Source organism: Lampetra planeri, chromosome 61, assembly GCF_965212315.1.
Source record: "Lampetra planeri chromosome 61, kcLamPlan1.2.h2, whole genome shotgun sequence".
Lineage (NCBI taxonomy): Eukaryota > Metazoa > Chordata > Hyperoartia > Petromyzontiformes > Petromyzontidae > Lampetra > Lampetra planeri.
In genome coordinates, this window is record NC_136167.1 from 1,640,077 (window position 1) to 1,660,361 (window position 20,285).

Below are 20,285 nucleotides of genomic sequence, written 5' to 3' on the forward strand. Positions count from 1 at the left end.
GCTGTTGGCAGAGTGGCAGCGCCTATGAAGGCCGGACACACAGCATGGGTGGCCAGCACCACGCCCGGCCGCATTTGTCTCCCTAGTGTTGGCCGTGAGCGGGCATTGAACTCGGGTCACCGGGTTGGAAGCGCGGCGCGCGCTAACCACTGCACTACCGCTCCCCCCTCACCTCCCACCCACTCTGTCCATGGGTCTCTATGCGAGTCTATGGGCCTCTGTGTAAGTCACTGGTTACCATCGACTCACTACGCTTGAAAACCCGGTTTAAACCACAGGCAGCGGCCGAAACCTGGATCTGAACCGAGGCTATTTTTCAGCGGTGCCAGCTCTTTGATGTGCGAGCCACTCGACCCCCGTCGTCAACACCTTGACGGCGGAGCTCGCCTGCACGGCAGGTCACCTGAACAGAGCTCACCTGCACGGAGTTCAGCAACAGCGGCAGGTGGAAGTGCCACTCCCTGGTGAAGTAGGCCAAGTGCAGGAGGAAGGCGACCGTTTTCTCCGCCTCCTCCAGGCTGGCCTGGCCCAGCACCCCCCGCACCGCCTGCAGGCTCTGGGAAACGCGCAGCGGTGCGACACGCAGCCCAAGTCACAAACTCCGCTCTCCCCTTCTCTTCCCTACCCCCCTCTGCCCTTCGCCCGAGTGAGACGCTGCCACCCGGCACGAGATTGTCACGGCATCGCACGGCGCTTGCGGACGCGATTCCGCGGCCGTCTGGAACGCTCTTCCATTCCGATATTAGGAAGCCACTGGGAGCTACGCACTTTTAAATCATCCAGATCGAGGACTGACTTTTTACGTTCCGTTTGTTGTCCTTCCACCCGCACGTCCGATTAGCACGGTTGGCTACGTACGGCAGTGCGAAAGAAGTTCAACACATGTACGTACAGGCATCGTCGACACACCGATAAAAATGTGGGCACATTTAAATGCTAAGCCAGGTGCTAATGATATCAATGTATTTCACTTCGATTTAAAGCTTTCGTGACTGCAGGGATTCATCTTCTTGGTTCTTTCGGTAAAATCACGTAGAATGGAAATAATAAAATAATAAAAATAAAACATTAAATAATTCTCACGACGTTTCGGCCGACTCTGTCTTCTCGACAGACCTGTTCTCCACCTGAGGACGGCTGCTTGCGTTGTGGCCGAAACGTCGTGAGAATTATTTTATTATGTTTTATTTTTATTATTTTATCATTTCCATTCTACATGACTTTACCGAAAGAATCAAGAAAATGTATTTCACTGTTGGCTATTGGAGAGAACAAAGCTGGGGGGGGGGGGGGGCGGGGGGCATCCTACCCATGAATCAGGGGACACCCCAAACCTGAACGTCCAGGTAACACCCTACTGGCGTGACGAACGCAGCTACGCGAGGCACTGGCACGCCGCCGCCAACGAGCGCCCGCACGCGTAGCAAGGGGACGGCCGGTCAGCCGGCAGGGGTCGCGACCTGCAGGATGCGCTCCTGGTGGACGCCCAGGAAGTCGAGGGCCTGAGGCAGGGCGCTGTGACGCAGCTGCCTGAGGACGGCCTGCAGGACGGCCAGGCACAGGCAGTAGGCGCCTTGCCAGCTGGGCGCCTCGTGGCTCCTCCGCGGGGGTCCTCCAGCCTTCTGTACACCGTGCGTGCCACGCACGCGGGAGACACGCAGGGGTCACACATGGGACACGCACGGGGGACACACACGGGGGATACACGCGGGACATACAAGGGCACACACGGAGGTAACACACAGGACACACACGGAGGTGACACACAGGACACACACGGAGGTGACACACAGGACACACACGGGAGACATACACGGGACATACACGGGAGACACACACGGGAGACACACACGGGACATACAAGGGCACACACGGAGGTCACACATGGGACACACACGGGAGACACACACGGATAGGCACACACACGGGGCACACAAGGGGCACACATTGTTACACAAGGGACACACATGGGACACACATGGGACACACACGGGACACAGTCACACACAAGAGACACACACGACACAGTCGCATGCGCAGGCACACGAAGCATGTGGGACAATCCGGCTCTACTGTCAGCTCATGTTTTTGTTTGCTGCGGTTGAACCCGATTCAAGAGCCGAATGGCTCACAGGGCTATACCACATAAATTAAACTGAAAAATGAAACTGAAGTGACCCATGTAGGATCAGTAACCGCTCAACAACAGCAGAGGTGGAAGTCGTGAAGGTGGGCCGGGTTGGTGGTTAAGCAGGTAGGCGAAGTGGTCGAGTGAGTGCGTAGGCGAGTGTGTGGGCACAGCTGGGCTAGTTGGGCGGCGGGTGTACGGGCGACACTCGGCGGGCGTGGGCGAGCACGCGTCCGGACGGTGCTCACCTCGAGCGCGGCGAGGCCGTTGGCGTCCACCTGGTAGGTGCTCAGCAGGGGCAGGCACAGGCACTGCAGAACCCCGACCGCGGCTAGCGCCTGGGCGCCCTGCACACCGCGGCGCACACGCACCGCTCGGCACCGGTGCCACCGGGACAAAGACAAAGCTACGCCGTGTAGCCTCTTAACGGACTCGTGGTTTCTTTTTGTTAACTGAACCCATTTCAACAGTCGCAAGAGAGGACACGCGGACGTGCAAGGAGGGTCACAGCACGTATGGATCATCGCGTCCTCTGGGTTGGCTTCTCTCCCTAAACAGAGGTGGCTTGTTAACGTGTAGAGGGTTCATTAAGTAACCAAAGCGGGGGAGCGGCATGACAAAGATGACGAACAAAATAAACGAAAAAAAGGAACGTGGGACCCACATCTGCGCGTCCTCCTTCTCGAATCAGCCGTCTTAGCGGATATACCGAGGGTAAAGTGAGTCCATCTGATGGGACGGGTGCTGTCAGTAGCGAGTAGCACTTACAAAGGCCGGCACGGCACGCGATGGCGGTGGGAGACCAACACCACGGCTGGCCGCCTTTGTCTTCCCGTCATACCTCCGCGGTGGTGGAGAGCGCCAGCAGCCAGTGCAGCGCTGCCTCTGTGAAGTGGAGCTGGCACCGCCGCTGCAGGCTCCACTCGAGGGCAACGCCCACGGCGGGCAGCAGCGCGCCCTCACGCACGCAGCTCAGGTACCCGCTGCCGCCGCCGCCACCGCCCGTGCCCTCCTCCAGCAGGTAGAGCTCCTTGGCCAAGTGCAGCGCCACCACGCACACCTGCGGCAGGACGCGGCACGGGGCCCGGCACACACGCCGAGAGTTTCGCCGCCGCCACCGCCGACATCAGAAAGACTGTCTTACAAAGGAGATTCCTGCTACACCGCTGAGACCCGAGCAGAGCGAGCGGTGGCAGCAGCAGCCGTGGCAGATGATGGGCGTGCATCCATCGCCTGTCTTGACGTGACCCGGTGGCTCAGAGGTCAGGGCACAGAGTCGGCACCGCTGAAATCTTGGGGTTCCAATCCGTTCGATGTTAGGACGCCACTGGAGCTGTGCACTTTTAAATCATATTGAAAACTAATTTCTTGAGAACGGCTTTTTGTGTTTAGTTTGTTGTCCTTCCCACACACCTCCTATTAGCACGGCTGGGTACTTACGGTGCGAAAGAAGTTCAACATACATACAATCTGGCTCTCAGCCACTGCCTGTGATTAATCCGGGTTGTCCAGCATTGATGCCTCTCACCAGAGAGACCTGGGCCTGTGCCTCTCACCAGACAGACCTGGGCCTGTGTCTCTCACCAGACAGACCTGGGCCTGCGTCTCTCACCACACAGACCTGGACCTGCGTCTCTCACCAGACAGACCTGGGCCTGCGTCTCTCACCACACAGACCTGGGCCTGTGCCTCTCACCAGACAGACCTGGGCCTGTGTCTCTCACCAGACAGACCTGGGCCTGTGCCTCTCACCACACAGACCTGGGCCTGTGTCTCTCACCAGACAGACCTGGGCCTGTGTCTCTCACCAGACAGACCTGGGCCTGTGCCTCTCACCACACAGACCTGGGCCTGTGTCTCTCACCAGACAGACCTGGGCCTGTGTCTCCCACCAGACAGACCTGGGCCTGTGCCTCTCACCACACAGACCTGGGCCTGTGTCTCTCACCAGACAGACCTGAGCCTGCATCTCTCACCACACAGACCTGGGCCTGTGTCTCTCACCAGACAGACCTGGGCCTGTGTCTCTAACCAGGGCCTGTGCCTCTCACCAGACAGACCTGGGCCTGTGTCTCTCACCAGAGAGACCTGGGCCTGTGCCTCTCACCAGACAGACCTGGGCCTGTGTCTCTCACCAGAGGGACCTGGTCCTGTGTCTCTCACCAGACAGACCTGGGCCAGTGTCTCTCACCACACAGACCTGGGCCTGTGTCTCTCACCACACAGACCTGGGCCTGTGCCTCTCACCAGATAGACCTGGGCCTGTGTCTCTAACCAGGGAACTGTGTCTGTCACCAGACAGACTTGGGCCTGTATCTCTCACCACACAGACCTGGGCCTGTGTCTCTCACCACACAGACCTGGGCTTGTGTCTCTCACCAGACAGACCTGGGCCTGTGTCTCTCACCAGACAGACCTGGGCCTGTGCCTCTCACCAGACAGACCTGGGCCTGTGTCTCTCACCAGACAGACCTGGGCCTGCGTCTCTCACCAGACAGACCTGGGCCTGTGCCACTTGCTGTGTGGAGCGGCGAGTGTGGAATGACTGCCGTGTTGTCCTCACCCCGTCCCTGTCATCCCTGGCAGGGGCTGGAGCTGAATCCGTGTCCATGCTGTCGACTCCCAGGGCACCGGCTTGTGGCGCTGCTGCCGCCGCCGCTCGCCACGAGCTCTGGCTCTGCTCCATGAGCGCCGTCACCTCCTGCCGCAGCGTCTCGCACACCAGCTGCACCAGCTGCTTGTATCCGGGCAGAGTACCGGCTTCAGAGGGGGGGGGGGAACGTGGATAGGCGACGGGGTTACCACTGTCACCATTACCGCCACCAGCACCGTTACCATCATCGCTTCAGCGGCCGTCTGGAACGTTACTGTCACCCCACGATTATCAACACGCGCGCGTGGACAAAACAACGGCACGGCGGCTTCCAACCTCGGAGGCGCCTCTGCTGCAGAACGAGCATCACGGCCGCCAGGAGACGCGCTTTGATCTTCTCGGCGAGGCGCCGCTCCGTCGCCTGCTGCAGCCGTCGCAGCACGTCCAGCAGCTCCGGCAGCACGTCCTGGCCGCCCGGCAGAGCGCTGGCGCCACGGGGGAACACGCAACGGTGCAAGCGGGAGGGCGTGAGAACAGAGGGCGGAGAAAAAAAACGCCGGCGGGACACAGGGCTGGTTCCGTGTCACCCCGGCCAGTTCTGTCTCATCCCCGCGCACGCGAATTTGCTGCGAGGTCGACGGGGAGCGGCTCACAAGTCACAGACGCCGAGTCGGCACCGCTCACATGCTGGGTCTCCCATCTCGGCAGCCGCCCGTGAAAGTGAGTTGATGTACATGTGTGTGTGTGTCGAACTTTTCTTTCGCGCCACCGTGCGTAGCTAAATCGAGGTGCGGGGGAAGGACAACAAACTGAACACTGCATGCAGTTGTAAAGAAATTAGTTGGTCAATCTAGACGATGATGTAGAAGTGCACAGCTCCCAGTGGCTTCTTAATACCGGAAAGAAGAGCGTTCCAGACGGCCGCAGAAGCGCATCTGAAAGCACTCGAAGTGGTGACCGCCACCTTTGTTCGATGGCTCAGCCAAAATAGCCGCTGCTACGAGGATGAGCGCGATGATTGTGGGATGATTTGAAAGTGTTGTAGCTGTGCATGTCCGTGCGTGTTCGCGTGCGTGTTCGCGTGCGTTCGCGTGCGTACCTGCCCCAGTGCCGCAGCAGAACACACAGAGTGGTAGACAACATGGCCATGAGGTGCATGCACAGCCGACTGCACTCCACCTTCACCTGTGGGGGACAGCACACGCAGGGGGATGCACAGAGGACAGACGAGGAGACGTTAGAATACATCGATACGCATGGGAGACACGTGGTGCCACGCGGGGACACAGGAGGACATACATGGACACACGGGCACACACATGGACCCATGAGTACATACACAAGGACCCACTGACACACACGAGGATACATGGGGACACATGGGGGACATGGGAATAAATGAAGAAGCATGGAAACGCATACAGACCCACAGAGATATACAGCGTCTCAGAGAGATAAGACTTATGAAGGCTGGCACTGCACACGAGGGGGTGGATGGCCAACACCACGCCTGACCGCCTTCGCCTCCCTAGTGGCGATGTTAACTACACACCGCACCAGGTACTTATTTGAGGCTGGGTCCAGCTAGGGGAGGCCCAGGACCGGTTCAGATAATCGTCACTGGTGTTGACTGTGGGCGGGAATCGAACTCAGTTCGCTGGGTTCGTAGCACAGCGTGCTAATCGCCGCACTACCGCTACAGGACACACACGCACACATGACCTCACACAGTCAGGACATGAAGAAAAAGAATAAAACTATTTTTTTTATTTTACCAGGTAAGGTCCAATGAAGCGAACTGGCCACAAGAAATGACAGCTCAATGAAGTGGCCTATCGTGTGGACATTTTCAGCAGCCAAATCATCTAAAGGCACGATTCTAACCGTGGAGGGGAAAACCGAAGCACCCGGAAAAAAAATCCACGCGACCACGGGGAGAGAGACACGCAAACCTCCAAATAAACAACAGGCGTTAAAGGATTCATCTTCTTGGTTCTTTCGGTAAAGTCACGTAGAAGGGAAATAATAAAACAGGTCTGTCGGAAAGACAGCGTCTGAAATCATTTCAGACGCTGTCTTTCCGACAGACCAGTTCTTCACCTGAGGACGGCTGCTTGCATTGTGGCCGAAACGTGTTTTATTTTTATTATTTTATTATTTCCCTTCTACGTGACTTTACCGAAAGAACCAAGAAGATGAATCCCTGCAGTCACGAAAGCTTTAAATCGAAATTTAGGCGTTAAAGGGTCGGGATCGAACCCAGGACCTCCCGTAAACCAGGTGGGGTAGTTAACATCTTGGCACCGCGACCGGGGGGATGGGGGGTGCAGGGGGCAGAGGGGGTGGGGAGGGGGGGGGAAGAGGGGGGAGGGGGGGGGACTACTCTCACCAGGACGCTGAGCCCCGCCAGGACGTCCTGCATGACGGTGGCCCTGGTCTCGTCGTCGTCCAGGAAGAGAATGTTCCCCTGCAGTGACACGCACGGCGCGTGAGCGCGGCACGGCTCGGGCTCGCACACACGCTCGCTCACCCTGCTCGCTCGCTCACTTACTCAGTGACTCATTTGCTCATTCACTCGCTTCAGTCGACCACTCACTTGCGTGTTCACTTGGTCACGAAATACATGCACTCGCCCTCTCGCTCATTTTCTGTCCGTACATTCACTGGCTAACTGACCCTTCAACCGGCGCACTCACTCACCCATCTACCCATCCATTTATTCACCAACCCGCCTTATTTACTAACTTGCCCGCCCACCCACCCATTCACTTACTCACCCACCCTTTCACTTTCCCACCAGCCCAGCTAACCGCTCGCTCACTCACTGCCCCACTGAACCCATATAAATGCTCACCAAGATACTATTCAACTGCAAAAACAATAATAATCCGAACAATATCACTCGCGCGCAACACAGGACCAGCACGGGGGAGGCGACGGCCTATGTGATTGCAGCGTCCCTATGTGACCGCTCGCGCACCCGCGTGACCGCTGGCACGGACGTACGTGATTGGTCGCGAGGATGAGCAGGGTCCTCCACGCCTCCACCAGGTTGGTTCCGCCTTCTGCGGCCTCCGGCGCCGCCGCGTAGCCGGCGCCGCCGCCAACATCCTGGTCCCCGTCGCCGAGCTGAGCGCGCGACGCCAGGCGGCACGCCAGCCCGCGCACGTAGCCCGACCAGTAGCGGTAACGGCCGCCCTCATTCAGCCTCCGCAGCACCAGCACCAACGACGGGTCCAGAGAGCCACTGGAACGGGGGGCCGGGGGGGAGGGGGGGAGGGTGGCGGCAGTAGCGGCAGGGGCATCAGCGTGGCCGCATGCAGCCAAACGTCGCTGCGGTCGCATCTTTGCCAAAATGTGTAACTGTGGAATATTTGGAAACGCCGCTTCTCCCTGTTTCAAATCCGGATGATGCGACCGGCGTCGTGCCGCGAAACGAAGAATCAATTCCGATGTCTCGTGCAGCAGCGCGACCCCCTTTGTGACAGACGAACGGCCCACGTAAGCGGATATTGTAGAACTACCTCCCTAACGTCGTCAGGTGCCTTCTGGTCCACACACAGGGGCCAGCTGGTGAGAGTAACGTTGGGCCCATGACACACCAAACCAAACATTGAAATTCTCACAGCTGGAATTTGGCCAAATGGAAGTGCGGAACCAAATTTAATTCATAGCTCGGGGCGAGCAGCGACATCACCACAAGTACGTGTGGTTAATGCAGACTTGATTCCTTGCTAAAGGTATTTGAACATCCCGTACGAGTAATCTCGTCTGGAGGCGCACGACAGAAGAGGCCCCCGGACAGCCGTTGGTGGGGTTTGCATGGGGGATGCGGAGCGGACGTAGCGCGGGGACTCTCACCTGACGACGTAGAAAACCTCCAGGGAGATGATCTTGAGGATGAAGGCGCACGCTTCGAGCGTGCTGACCTGACGAGGAGAGGGGTGGCACAGGGCGACACCGCCGGACGTCACTCGCGGTTCACAGCAAGGCAAGGACTCTTCAACTTTCATCTTGATTTGAAGCTTTCGTGACTGCAGGAATCCATAACTCTTTGGTTCTTTCGGTAAAGTCACGTGGGTAAAAAATAAAATAGACCACGACGTTTCGGGCGCAACACAAGCGTCCGTCATCAGGTGGGAAAGCGTGGCCTGCTGCTGAGGCAGACTGGGCGCCCGAAACGTCGTGAGCTTCAACTAAACTTAACCTTTTTATTTTACCAGGTAAGGCTCCCACTGCTATTGATGACGACGGTGGTGGTGATGATGCTGTTGATGTCGTTCCAAGTGTATTTTGTTTAACCTAAACTCAACTATATTCTTGGTTCTTTCGGTAAAGTCACGTAGAAGGGAAACTAAATAATAAAAATATAAAACAATAAAATGCTCATGACATTTCAATCATCAGGTGTGAAATCCACACCTGGTGATGGATTTCACACCTGATGATGATTGCTTGTGTTGCAGTCGAAATGTCGTGAGAATTTTATTGTTTTATATTTTTATTATTTTATTGTTTCCCTTTTACGTGACTTTACCGAAAGAACCAATAATATGAATCCCTGCTGTCACGAAAGATTTAAATCAAAATCTAAGCTCAACTTTCAAAACTAAACTTTTTATTTTACCAGGTAAGGCTCCCAATTGAGCTATTTCCTTTTCAGTGGCCACAATTGATGGCTCAACAAAGTGGCTTGTGATCATCACGTGAAAATGTACACCAGCCAAATAATCTGAAATGCGTCATGTTGATATGAACTGTGGAGGGGAAAAAAAACCAGGAGGACCCGGAGAAAATCCACGCAGAGAAAATATCCACAGGTGTTGCTAGTTTGTTCAAACGATGAGGCCTTGGTTATGTATGTGTGTATGTATGTGTGTATGTATGTGTGTATGTATGTGTATGTATGTGTGTATGTATGTGTGTATATATACGTGTATGTGTGTATTTATGTGTGTATGTATGTGTGTATGTATCTATGGGTGTATTTATGTGTGTATGTATGTATGTGTGTATGTGTGTATGTATGTGCATGTATGTGTATGTATGTGTGTATGTATGTGTGTATGTGTGTATGTATGAGTGTATGTGTGTATTTATGTGTGTATGTATGTGTGTATCTATGTGTGTATCTATGTGTGTATGTATGTGTGTATGTATGTACGTGTGTATTTATTTGTGTATGTATGTGTGCATCTATGTGTGTATGTATGTGTGTGTGTATGTATGTGTGTATGTATGAGTGTATGTGTGTATCTACGTGTGTTTGTATTTTCTTCTTTTGCCCCGTGCGTAGCCAACCGCGCTAATCAGAGGTGCGGGCGAAAGACAACAAACTAAACACAAAAAGCAGTTCTAAATAAATTAGTTTGTCAACCTCGATCAGGGGTGGGGAACGTCTGGCCCGCGGGCCGTACAAGGCCCGCGAAATCATTTGGTCTGGCCCTGCCAAGGCAACCGCACCACTCGAAATTCAATAAATCTAGGAGCTTTTTTCATAGCAACGAAAATTGAATTTTGTATGGCCCGCGAATGATGTTATAAATATCCAAATGGCCCTTGGCAGAAAAAAGGTTCCCCACAACTGATCTAGACGATGATGATTTAAAAGTGCACAGCTTCAGTGGCTTCCTAATATCGGAAGGAAGAGAGCGTTCCAGACGGCCGCAGAAGCGCATCTGAAAGCGCCGCGCGATGCGGTGAACGTGTACCTCGATGTCGGTGGATATTGGCAGGAAGTCGCTGAACAGGGGATAGGTGAGGTTCTCCCAAAAGTCCTTCCTGAAAGAAATAAAAACCAGCGGACAACGCTATGACACACAAACTGCGTTGCCGGTGCTATTGGGTCGGCAAGCTTCACAGGTATGATGGGCGAGCGGGTGGTTGCATACCGTGTCAACCCATCATGGTTTACCCCGTATTCTTGTGCAGGGAAATTGAGTTTTCAGGTCCATACGGCCGTACAACCATTTCAATACGGGCAAAATCATACTTTTTTGTCTATTTGTTTGCGTTTCTCCCTTGCGATGGGACTTTGTAAGATGAACGCTGAGATTTATAAGGGGGCACGTGGTGACCGATAAGCACTGAATTGGTCTGAGATAAGGTCGAGGCACTGAGAAGGGTTTGACAGGTTTGTGGTTGTGGAGTAGATGGATGGGTGGCGCCCCACCTGCTTCTCAGGATGGTCATGGCACTCTGCCGACGGTCCTGCCACAGCGCGTACACGAAGGCCACGGCCGTGCGGTGGAGCAGCGGGGGACAGGAGGGTGCCCCGGGGCCTTCCACACACACCAACTCCAGCACCACGGGCAGGCAGCTGCCACTGCCCAGCGCCAGCTCCTGCTGGGTAGCCGACGCACACAAAGACAAAGATCCGCCGTACACACATACACTCTCATACATACACACATACACTCATACATACACACATACACTCATACATACACTCATACATACACACATACACACACACACACTCATACACACACACATACACACACACACTCATACATAACACATACACTCATACATACACACATACACTCATACATAACACATACACTCATACACACACACATACACTCATACATACACACATACACTCATACATACACACATACACTCATACGTACATAGATACACACATACTTACACACAGATACACACATACATACACACGTAGATACACACATACATACATAAATACACACATACACTCATACATACACACATACACTCATACATACACACATACACTCATACATACACACACATAAATACACACGTAGATACACATATACATACACACATATACATAGATACACTACATACATACACAAAGATAAAGATCCCCCATATAGCCTTAACAGACTGTAAGGGCAAGTGCTGTTAGCGAGCACCTATGAAGGCCGGAACGATACACGAGGGGGTGGGTGGCCAGCACCACGCCCGACCGCCTTTGTCTCCCCAGTGGCGATGTTTACACACCGCACCAGGTACTCATTTCAGGCTGAGTCGACCTAGGGGAGGTCCACGACCGGTTTAGATAATCGTCACTGGTGTTGGTCGTGAGCGGGAATCGAACCCGGGTCGTCAGGTTCATAGCGCAGTGCGCTAACCGCTACACTAAAGCTCCCCACAACCGGCGCACACACACACACAAACGCACACGCACATACATGCACGCGTACACACAAAGACAAAGATCCCGTGTAAATCCTTTAACAGACTGTAGGGGCAAGTGCTGTTAGCGAGCACCTAAAAAAGCAGAAACGGCACACGAGGGGGTGGGTGGCCAGCACCACGCCCGACCGCCTTTGTCTCCCCAGTCGCGATGTTTACACACCGCACCAGGTACTCATTTTAGACTGAGTCGACCTAGGCGAGGCCCAGGACCGTGAGCAGGAACCGAACTTGGGTCGCCGGGTTCGTCGCGCAGCACGCTAACTGCTCCCCATTATACACACGCACATATGAGACACACGCATGTGTGTGTGTATGTATTTATGTATGCGTGTGCGTGTGTGCGTGCGTCCGTTTCTCACCTTGGAGCCGCTATCCGCGCCGCTCTCCGGCTGCAGGTCCAGGAAGAGCTCGATGAGGCCGGGCTGGGTCTCCACGGCAACCGTCAGGAACTCCAGGATCATCACCTTGATTCTCATGTCCTGGGCACACGGCGGCGGGCAACGCATGCTGAGTGGACACACTGAACAATGCGTGGTGAGTGGGTACACAGTGTGACGTGTGGTGAGTGGGTACACAGTGTGACACGTGGTGAGTGGGCACACAGTGTGACGTGTGGTGAGTGGGTACACAGTGTGACACGTGGTGAGTGGGCGACGTGTGGTGAGTGGGCACACAGTGTGACGTGTGGTGAGTGGGCACACAGTGTGACACGTGGTGAGTGGGCACACAGTGTGACGTGTGGTGAGTGGGCACACAGTGTGACGTGTGGTGAGTGGGCACACAGTGTGACACGTGGTGAGTGGGCACACAGTGTGACGTGTGGTGAGTGGGTACACAGTGTGACACGTGGTGAGTGGGTACACAGTGTAACACGTGGTGAGTGGGCACACAGTGTGACGTGTGGTGAGTGGGTACACAGTGTGACACGTGGTGAGTGGGCACACAGTGTGACGTGTGGTGAGTGGGCACACAGTGTGACACGTGGTGAGTGGGCACACAGTGTGACGTGTGGTGAGTGGGCACACAGTGTGACGTGTGGTGAGTGGGTACACAGTGTGACACGTGGTGAGTGGGAACACAGTGTGACGTGTGGTGAGTGGGTACACAGTGTGACGCGTGGTGAGTGGGTACACAGTGTGACGTGTGGTGAGTGGGTACACAGTGTGACGTGTGGTGAGTGGGTACACAGTGTGACACGTGGTGAGTGGGCACACAGTGTGACGCGTGGTGAGTGGGCACACAGTGTGACGCGTGGTGAGTGGGTACACAGTGTGACACGTGGTGAGTGGGCACACAGTGTGACGCGTGGTGAGTGGGTACACAGTGTGACGCGTGGTGAGTGGGTACACAGTGTGACGTGTGGTGAGTGGGCACACAGTGTGACGTGTGGTGAGTGGGCACACAGTGTGACGTGTGGTGAGTGGGCACAGTGTGACACGTGGTGAGTGGGCACACAGTGTGACACGTGGTGAGTGGGCACACAGTGTGACGCGTGGTGAGTGGGCACACAGTGTGACGCGTGGTGAGTGGGCACACAGTGTGACGCGTGGTGAGTGGGCACACAGTGTGACGCGTGGTGAGTGGGCACACAGTGTGACGCGTGGTGAGTGGGCACACAGTGTGACGCGTGGTGAGTGGGCACACAGTGTGACGCGTGGTGAGTGGGCACACAGTGTGACGCGTGGTGAGTGGGCACACAGTGTGACGCGTGGTGAGTGGGCACACAGTGTGACGCGTGGTGAGTGGGCACACAGTGTGACGCGTGGTGAGTGGGTACACAGTGTGACACGTGGTGAGTGGGTACACAGTGTGACACGTGGTGAGTGGGCACACAGTGTGACGCGTGGTGAGTGGGTACACAGTGTGACGCGTGGTGAGTGGGCACACAGTGTGACGCGTGGTGAGTGGGCACACAGTGTGACGCGTGGTGAGTGGGTACACAGTGTGACGCGTGGTGAGTGGGCACACAGTGTGACGCGTGGTGAGTGGGCACACAGTGTGACGCGTGGTGAGTGGGTACACAGTGTGACGCGTGGTGAGTGGGTACACAGTGTGACGCGTGGTGAGTGGGCACACAGTGTGACGCGTGGTGAGTGGGCACACAGTGTGACGCGTGGTGAGTGGGTACACAGTGTGACGCGTGGTGAGTGGGCACACAGTGTGACGCGTGGTGAGTGGGTACACAGTGTGACGCGTGGTGAGTGGGTACACAGTGTGACGCGTGGTGAGTGGGCACACAGTGTGACGCGTGGTGAGTGGGCACACAGTGTGACGCGTGGTGAGTGGGTACACAGTGTGACGCGTGGTGAGTGGGCACACAGTGTGACACGCGGTGAGTGGGCACACAGTGTGACGCGTGGTGAGTGGGCACACAGTGTGACGCGTGGTGAGTGGGTACACAGTGTGACGCGTGGTGAGTCGGTACACAGTGTGACGCGTGGTGAGTGGGCACACAGTGTGACGCGTGGTGAGTGGGTACACAGTGTGACGAGTGGTGAGTGGGCACACAGTGTGACGCGTGGTGAGTGGGTACACAGTGTGACGCGTGGTGAGTGGGTACACAGTGTGACGCGTGGTGAGTGGGCACACAGTGTGACGCGTGGTGAGTGGGCACACAGTGTGACGCGTGGTGAGTGGGTACACAGTATGACGCGTGGTGAGTGGGCACACAGTGTGACGTGTGGTGAGTGGGCACACAGTGTGACGCGTGGTGAGTGGGCACACAGTGTGACACGTGGTGAGTGGGCACACAGTGTGACACGTGGTGAGTGGGTACAGTGTGACGCGTGGTGAGTGGGCACACAGTGTGACACTTGGTGAGTGGGCACACAGTGTGACGCGTGGTGAGTGGGCACCACGTGGTGAGTGGGCACGCGGGGACTCTGAGGGCTGTTTGTGAGGAGCCTGCACCTCGGTGGGTGATCGCAGGCGGCCGATAAAGGCGTCCCGTATGGCCGGCGCATCTCCGCCGAGACAGCCGTACACCGACATGGGCGCCACCTGCCGGCACAAGCCGCCCGTCACTCACACGGTATGCGCCACAAGGACAAAAATCCCCCATATGGCCTCTAGAAGACTGCTGGGGCAAGTGCTGTTAGCGAGTAGCAATGACGAAGGCCGGCAGTGGTGATGTTAACACACCGCAACGAATTATCATTTGAGGCTGAGTCGACCTAGGGGAGGCCCAGGACCGGTTCAGATAAATGTCACCGGTGTTGGCCATGAGCGAAATGGAACTCGATTAGCCAGGTTCGTAGTGCCGCGCGCTAACCGCTGTGGCACCGCTCCCCGCAGCGCCAGCACGTGCCGCACAAACATGTGCCAAAGAACCAGCGCCATCATCGGTTGTTAAAACAACAGTTAACGGATTTAATTTCACTGAATTCACACAACATAACAAAACACGTTAATAATTGCCAACATCTGTAACAATTTCATTTAGATTCTGGGAATGCAATTGCCAATAAAACCCACAAGGTCGAAACCGATCCAGAGTTCCGCAAATGTAAACAAATGCTGCTAGAGAATAATGATGCGGGCAGCTGATGGACATATTTTTGTTCACGTGTGCTTATGATTCATTTGACCTCTAGTTGTGCCCGGGCACGTAATGAAACGCAAGTTTAACTGTAAAATACATTTTAAAAAAATTCAAAAAATTCAACGCATCCATCACTTGAAAAGAGGATGTTACTACAGCGGTAAAGTGTCCGGGAAAGTGTAAAGTGTGATTCCCATGCCAGCGTCATTGGAATACTTTAACCGTCAACTTTTGACAGTTTGGATTGTATCATCTCCGTTCAGATGGGGCTCACAATGAACTTAATAATTAATCGTTAACCTCATCCACTTTTTCTTACCGATTTGTTTACCTCCCCGATACTTTGCACTCGAATCGTGTTTGTTGAATTGTTTGTTGTTGTAACTCTCTGACCCCCATGCCCCTATTGGAAATCTTTGATCAAGAGCTTTATAGCTCATCAGATTCTTCCTGCAGTCAAAAATAAAGGTTACAGGTAGTCCTCTAATTACGATGGAGATGCATTACGACGACCCCATCGTAAGTCGAAAATATCGTAAGTCGAAGATGGCCTAGCCTACCCAGGAGTCTTAAAAAATGGTGATAATTTAGCAAAACAGAGCAATTTACAGTACCGTACTGTATAAACTATATACTGTATTTATTAATTACAATACTGCATTGCACAGTAAAATGTAAAGTAAAAAAACAAGGTAAATTCTTAACCTACCTATATGAACTGCAATTTAATAGAAAGTTTTTTCAGGAAACAATCCTATCTGCTGTAAAAACTTTTAGCATGCATTGAACGTATCGTGGTAACCCTAAAATGAAATCGCTAAAGCTACGTATCATGCATGCATTGAACGTATCGTAATGTATCATATTGTACTGTAGTCACCAAGATTCTGTCCTTCGTCTGCATACTTGAACGATGTTAAGGGTTGCTGATGATGGCAATTTTGTCGTATCGCTATCGCCATCGTAAGATCGAAATATCGTAAGTCGGACCCCATCGTAACTCGGGGACTACCTGTACTGAAGGGGGGTGGTGGGGGGGGGGGGGGGCACGGCTGGCGCTCACCATGGCGAGGCGCTTGAGCAGCTGCACGGCGAGCCTGGGCAGTGCGGCGTCGTGCCGGTGGTAAATGTAACGCGCCAGGATCGCCATCACGTTGCCGTGGACGCCTGCGGTGGGTGGACGGCGCGCAAACCCACGCACGAGTCACGGGTGGACGCGGGGAGGGGGGCGCGGGAGGGGGACGGGGGTGGACGCAGGGGTAGCGGGGATGAGATGCGGGGGGGGGGGGGGACGGGGGTGGACGCGGGAAGGGGGGCGGGAGGGGGACGAGGGGTGGGACGAGGGGTGGGACGAGGGGTGGGACGCGGGGGAAGCTGGTAGAGGTCGTAGGAGACAAGACAGCAGGACTGTGACGAGAGGGAGTTAATCCCTCTCGACGGAGACGCGGATAACTTAGCGACGCTGCTCGAGACAGCAAGTGCGCCGACGGACGCCGAGGGCGGTGACTGGCTGCATACCGTACAAACAGAAGAAACTCGCCGAGCTCACCGAACTCGCCGAGCCGATGACAGTGGGGGGGAAAAAATGTGACGCGTGTCCCGCTCGCACCCAACAACCGACTCAACGTTTCACCGCTTCAGTCGGCCACACTATGAGAATGGCATCGCTGACAGAAGGTCGCGAGTTTGATCCTGGCCCTGACATCTGCTGCTGTATATTTGGAGTTTGCGTGTTTCTCTCTCATCATCATCACGGTGGCTAGGAGATGTTAACTCCCTCGCCTGGTATACAGGAGATCATGGGTTCGATCCCGACCCTGACGCCTGCTGTATATTTGGAGTCTGCGTGTCTCTCTCTCATCATCATCACGGTGGCAAGGAGATGTTAACTACCTCGCCTGGTATACAGGAGATTATGGGTTCGATCCCGACCCTGACGCCTGTTGTATATTTGGAGTCTGCGTGTCTCTCTCTCATCATCATCACGGTGGCTAGGAGATGTTAAATACCTCGCCTGGTATACAGGAGATCATGGGTTCGATCCCGACCCTGACCCTCAGGCCTGCATATATTTGGAGTCTGCGTGTCTCTCTCTCCTCGTGGTCAAGTGGATTTTTCTCCGGATCCTCCGGTTTTTTACCCTCCACGTTTAGAATCAACGTCGCTCGTTTCGGGTACTTTGCTGCTGCTATAAAGTTTCACGTGACGACGACGATGATGATAAGCCATCGCCATTGAGCTATCGTTTTCGATAGGCAGGGTTGTTTCTGAAAAAAAGCTACATAGCAGCTCAGTGGGAGCCATACCTGGTAAAAAACATTTATAAATATACTAGCTTTACTACCCGGCTTAGCCCGAGACTTGGATTCTTGTCTTGGATTAATACACGGCCTACGCGGAGGGTTGGGATGCGTGACGTCAGCAGGCACACAGCGTGATGCTGCCGCATGCGGGTGACATCACAGATGTGACGTCACCGCTCACTTGTCGTGCAAAATATATCCATTATTGCGCTTCCTCCCCCCCCAAAATACAAAAGTATATTTTTATACGTTTTGCATTGTGTACAGTCTGGAAGCTACCCACATGCCAAATTTCAAGTTTGTTGCATATTGAGAAGTATGCTAAACATTTTGAACAGACACACATTCACAAATTTCCCTTTAATATATATATACACGAGGACTACGACTGAGATAAACGACGCCGGCTGGGTGGCCGCGCGACGTTGCGACGACGCGACCGCTCACCCTGCTGAGTGAGCGCGTGCTCCAGCGGCGTGAGCTCGTCCGACGCCGGCTTGAGCCTCAGCGTGTTGTTGATGACGGAGAAGGCCAGCTTCATGGTCTGGATAAGCGTGAGCGCCGGTCCCTCCAGAACTCTGCGACGTACACCACGGTTCCAAAATTCGAGTCTCATCCCCCCCCCGATCACATCCCCTTACTCTTTTGGGCAACAGGTTCGACTCCTGGGCCTGGTGGTCTTCCTCAACAAAGCTGGAGAGGGGACTGCGAGCGGTTATGGGGAAGTGGAGTTGTGTTGGGAGGGGAGGGAGGGAGGGCGATGATGGGGAGGCAGGGATGGAGGGAGGGAGGGAGAGGAGGGAGGGAGGGCGTTGATGGGGGAGTGGGAGGGAGCGAGAGTGACTCGGTGATGTGGTCAGACTGTCTGGGAAGAGAGGGAAATTGGAAAAGCTTTTAAAAATAATTTATTAATCTCTTCCCCCGAGAGAAGACCCCACGCACTCCTCGGTCCCCACAGGACCCCTTAATAGTCCGTGAGCCACGGACTGCTAGTGAGAGGCAGTGGGATGTCCGACTGTCCCCGGTACAATGTAGGTGAATGGACTGCATCCCACAAATTACTGGGGATGTTTAAAGAATCTGCAATGTTGTAAGCGTGGGCGCACAATCCAGGGGTGGCCAGTTTTTAAACGCAACAAAGCAACGGTTCAAGTTTCTCGAATCCCTCTCTGCCCACGTCCACCCAGCAGCACAAATGTGGCACACCGCTCGTGGTCAGTTGGTGGGCAGGTCGCGGTGTGGCGGTAGCAGAGAGTTTGGATGCTTTCCGCCTCTCCCAAGATGTAACCGGCCGGCGTTTGTGACTTTTGCCACGTCGCCACGGTGTGCGCGCTGGCGTGGTGCCGGGCGTGGCCGAGTGCGGTTTGCGTACCGGCCGGGCTGGGCGGCCAGGACGGTGTCGATGGCGCCCACGCCGATGGAGAGCATGTGGATGAGGGCCAGGCCGGACTCGCCGTGCAGGAGGCTGTGCAGACACACGGCCTGCAGGCTGGGACCCCTGCGCACAACGTCAACATCATCATCGTCGTCAAAGATAAAGATCCCCTCTCTGTGTAGTCTTCATGGCCTGCTGGGGCAAGTGCTGCTAGCGAGTATTGGCGCCTATGAAGGCCGACACTATGGCATATGATGCTACACCACGCCCGGCGACCTTCTTCTACCGAGAGGCATTGTTCACACAGCACACTGGGTACTTATTTGAGGCTGAGTTCACCTAGGGGAGGTCCAGGACCGGTTCAGATAATCGTCACCAGTGTTGGCCGTGTGCGGAAACTAATTCGATTCGCCAGGTTCATGGCTTAGAGTACTAACCGCCGCGCCACCGGTCCCCACACTATCATCATCATCATCTCTACCAACAGCACCACCCTTACTTTCACAAAATTAGGAACATCACCAAAAATATCCCCCACTACAACTACCGCCACCATCCTCATCACGAATACTTTCACCAATACCAACACCACCACTACCACCACCATTACCAACACCACTATCATTACCAACAGAGTTACCACCATGCCCAATGTAATGACCGTCTTACCATTAATATAGGACTGAAGCTTTCGTGACTGCAGGATTTACGATACTCATTGGTTCTTTCGGTAAAGTCACGTGTGTAGAAATGTCTTACCATTGTTTGCCACCACCAGCACCAACGACAAATACCCCCCCCCCTGTGTATCCCACGTAGACTGTTGGGGCAAGTGCTGTTAGCGAGCAACACCTCAGAAGGCCGGTACACAGCACACAAGGGGGTGGGTGGCCAGCACCACGCTGTGCCGCCCTTTGTCTCCCAAGTGGCGATGCTCACAGATCACACCGGGTACTCATTTGAGGTTGAGTCAACCTAAGGGAGGCCCAGGAATGGTTCAGATAATCACCGCTGGTGTTGGCCGTGAGCGGGAAATCGAACTCGGGTCGTCTGGTCCTTAGCGCGCTAACCGCTGCGCCACCGCTCCCCATCACCAATACCGTTACCACCGTGGCCACCATCACAACCGTCTTTACCGCTGCTTACCACCGCCGGCG

At 54.7% G+C, this 20,285-nt stretch overlaps 1 protein-coding gene across 2 annotated transcripts in view; it reads right to left on the bottom strand.

Moving 5' to 3' along the window:
• The window catches only part of NUP188 (nucleoporin 188), a 55,299-nt gene that overhangs the window by 10,134 nt on the left and 24,880 nt on the right, over positions 1-20,285 (bottom strand). The window contains exons 23-39 of one of the 2 annotated variants that reach the window (XM_078619178.1): positions 19,126-19,251; positions 18,201-18,331; positions 16,514-16,617; positions 14,820-14,909; positions 12,269-12,388; positions 10,894-11,063; positions 10,433-10,502; positions 8,583-8,650; positions 7,728-7,968; positions 7,111-7,188; positions 5,821-5,906; positions 5,058-5,206; positions 4,692-4,888; positions 2,970-3,188; positions 2,377-2,475; positions 1,461-1,622; positions 419-556 (exon numbers count right to left, since the gene is read on the bottom strand). In XM_078619178.1, the coding sequence (XP_078475304.1) occupies positions 419-556; positions 1,461-1,622; positions 2,377-2,475; positions 2,970-3,188; positions 4,692-4,888; positions 5,058-5,206; positions 5,821-5,906; positions 7,111-7,188; positions 7,728-7,968; positions 8,583-8,650; positions 10,433-10,502; positions 10,894-11,063; positions 12,269-12,388; positions 14,820-14,909; positions 16,514-16,617; positions 18,201-18,331; positions 19,126-19,251 (2,248 nt within the window). Of the gene's footprint in view, positions 1-418; positions 557-1,460; positions 1,623-2,376; positions 2,476-2,969; positions 3,189-4,691; positions 4,889-5,057; positions 5,207-5,820; positions 5,907-7,110; positions 7,189-7,727; positions 7,969-8,582; positions 8,651-10,432; positions 10,503-10,893; positions 11,067-12,268; positions 12,389-14,819; positions 14,910-16,513; positions 16,618-18,200; positions 18,332-19,125; positions 19,252-20,285 lie in introns of both variants that reach the window. The other variant, XM_078619177.1, reaches the window with a different exon arrangement.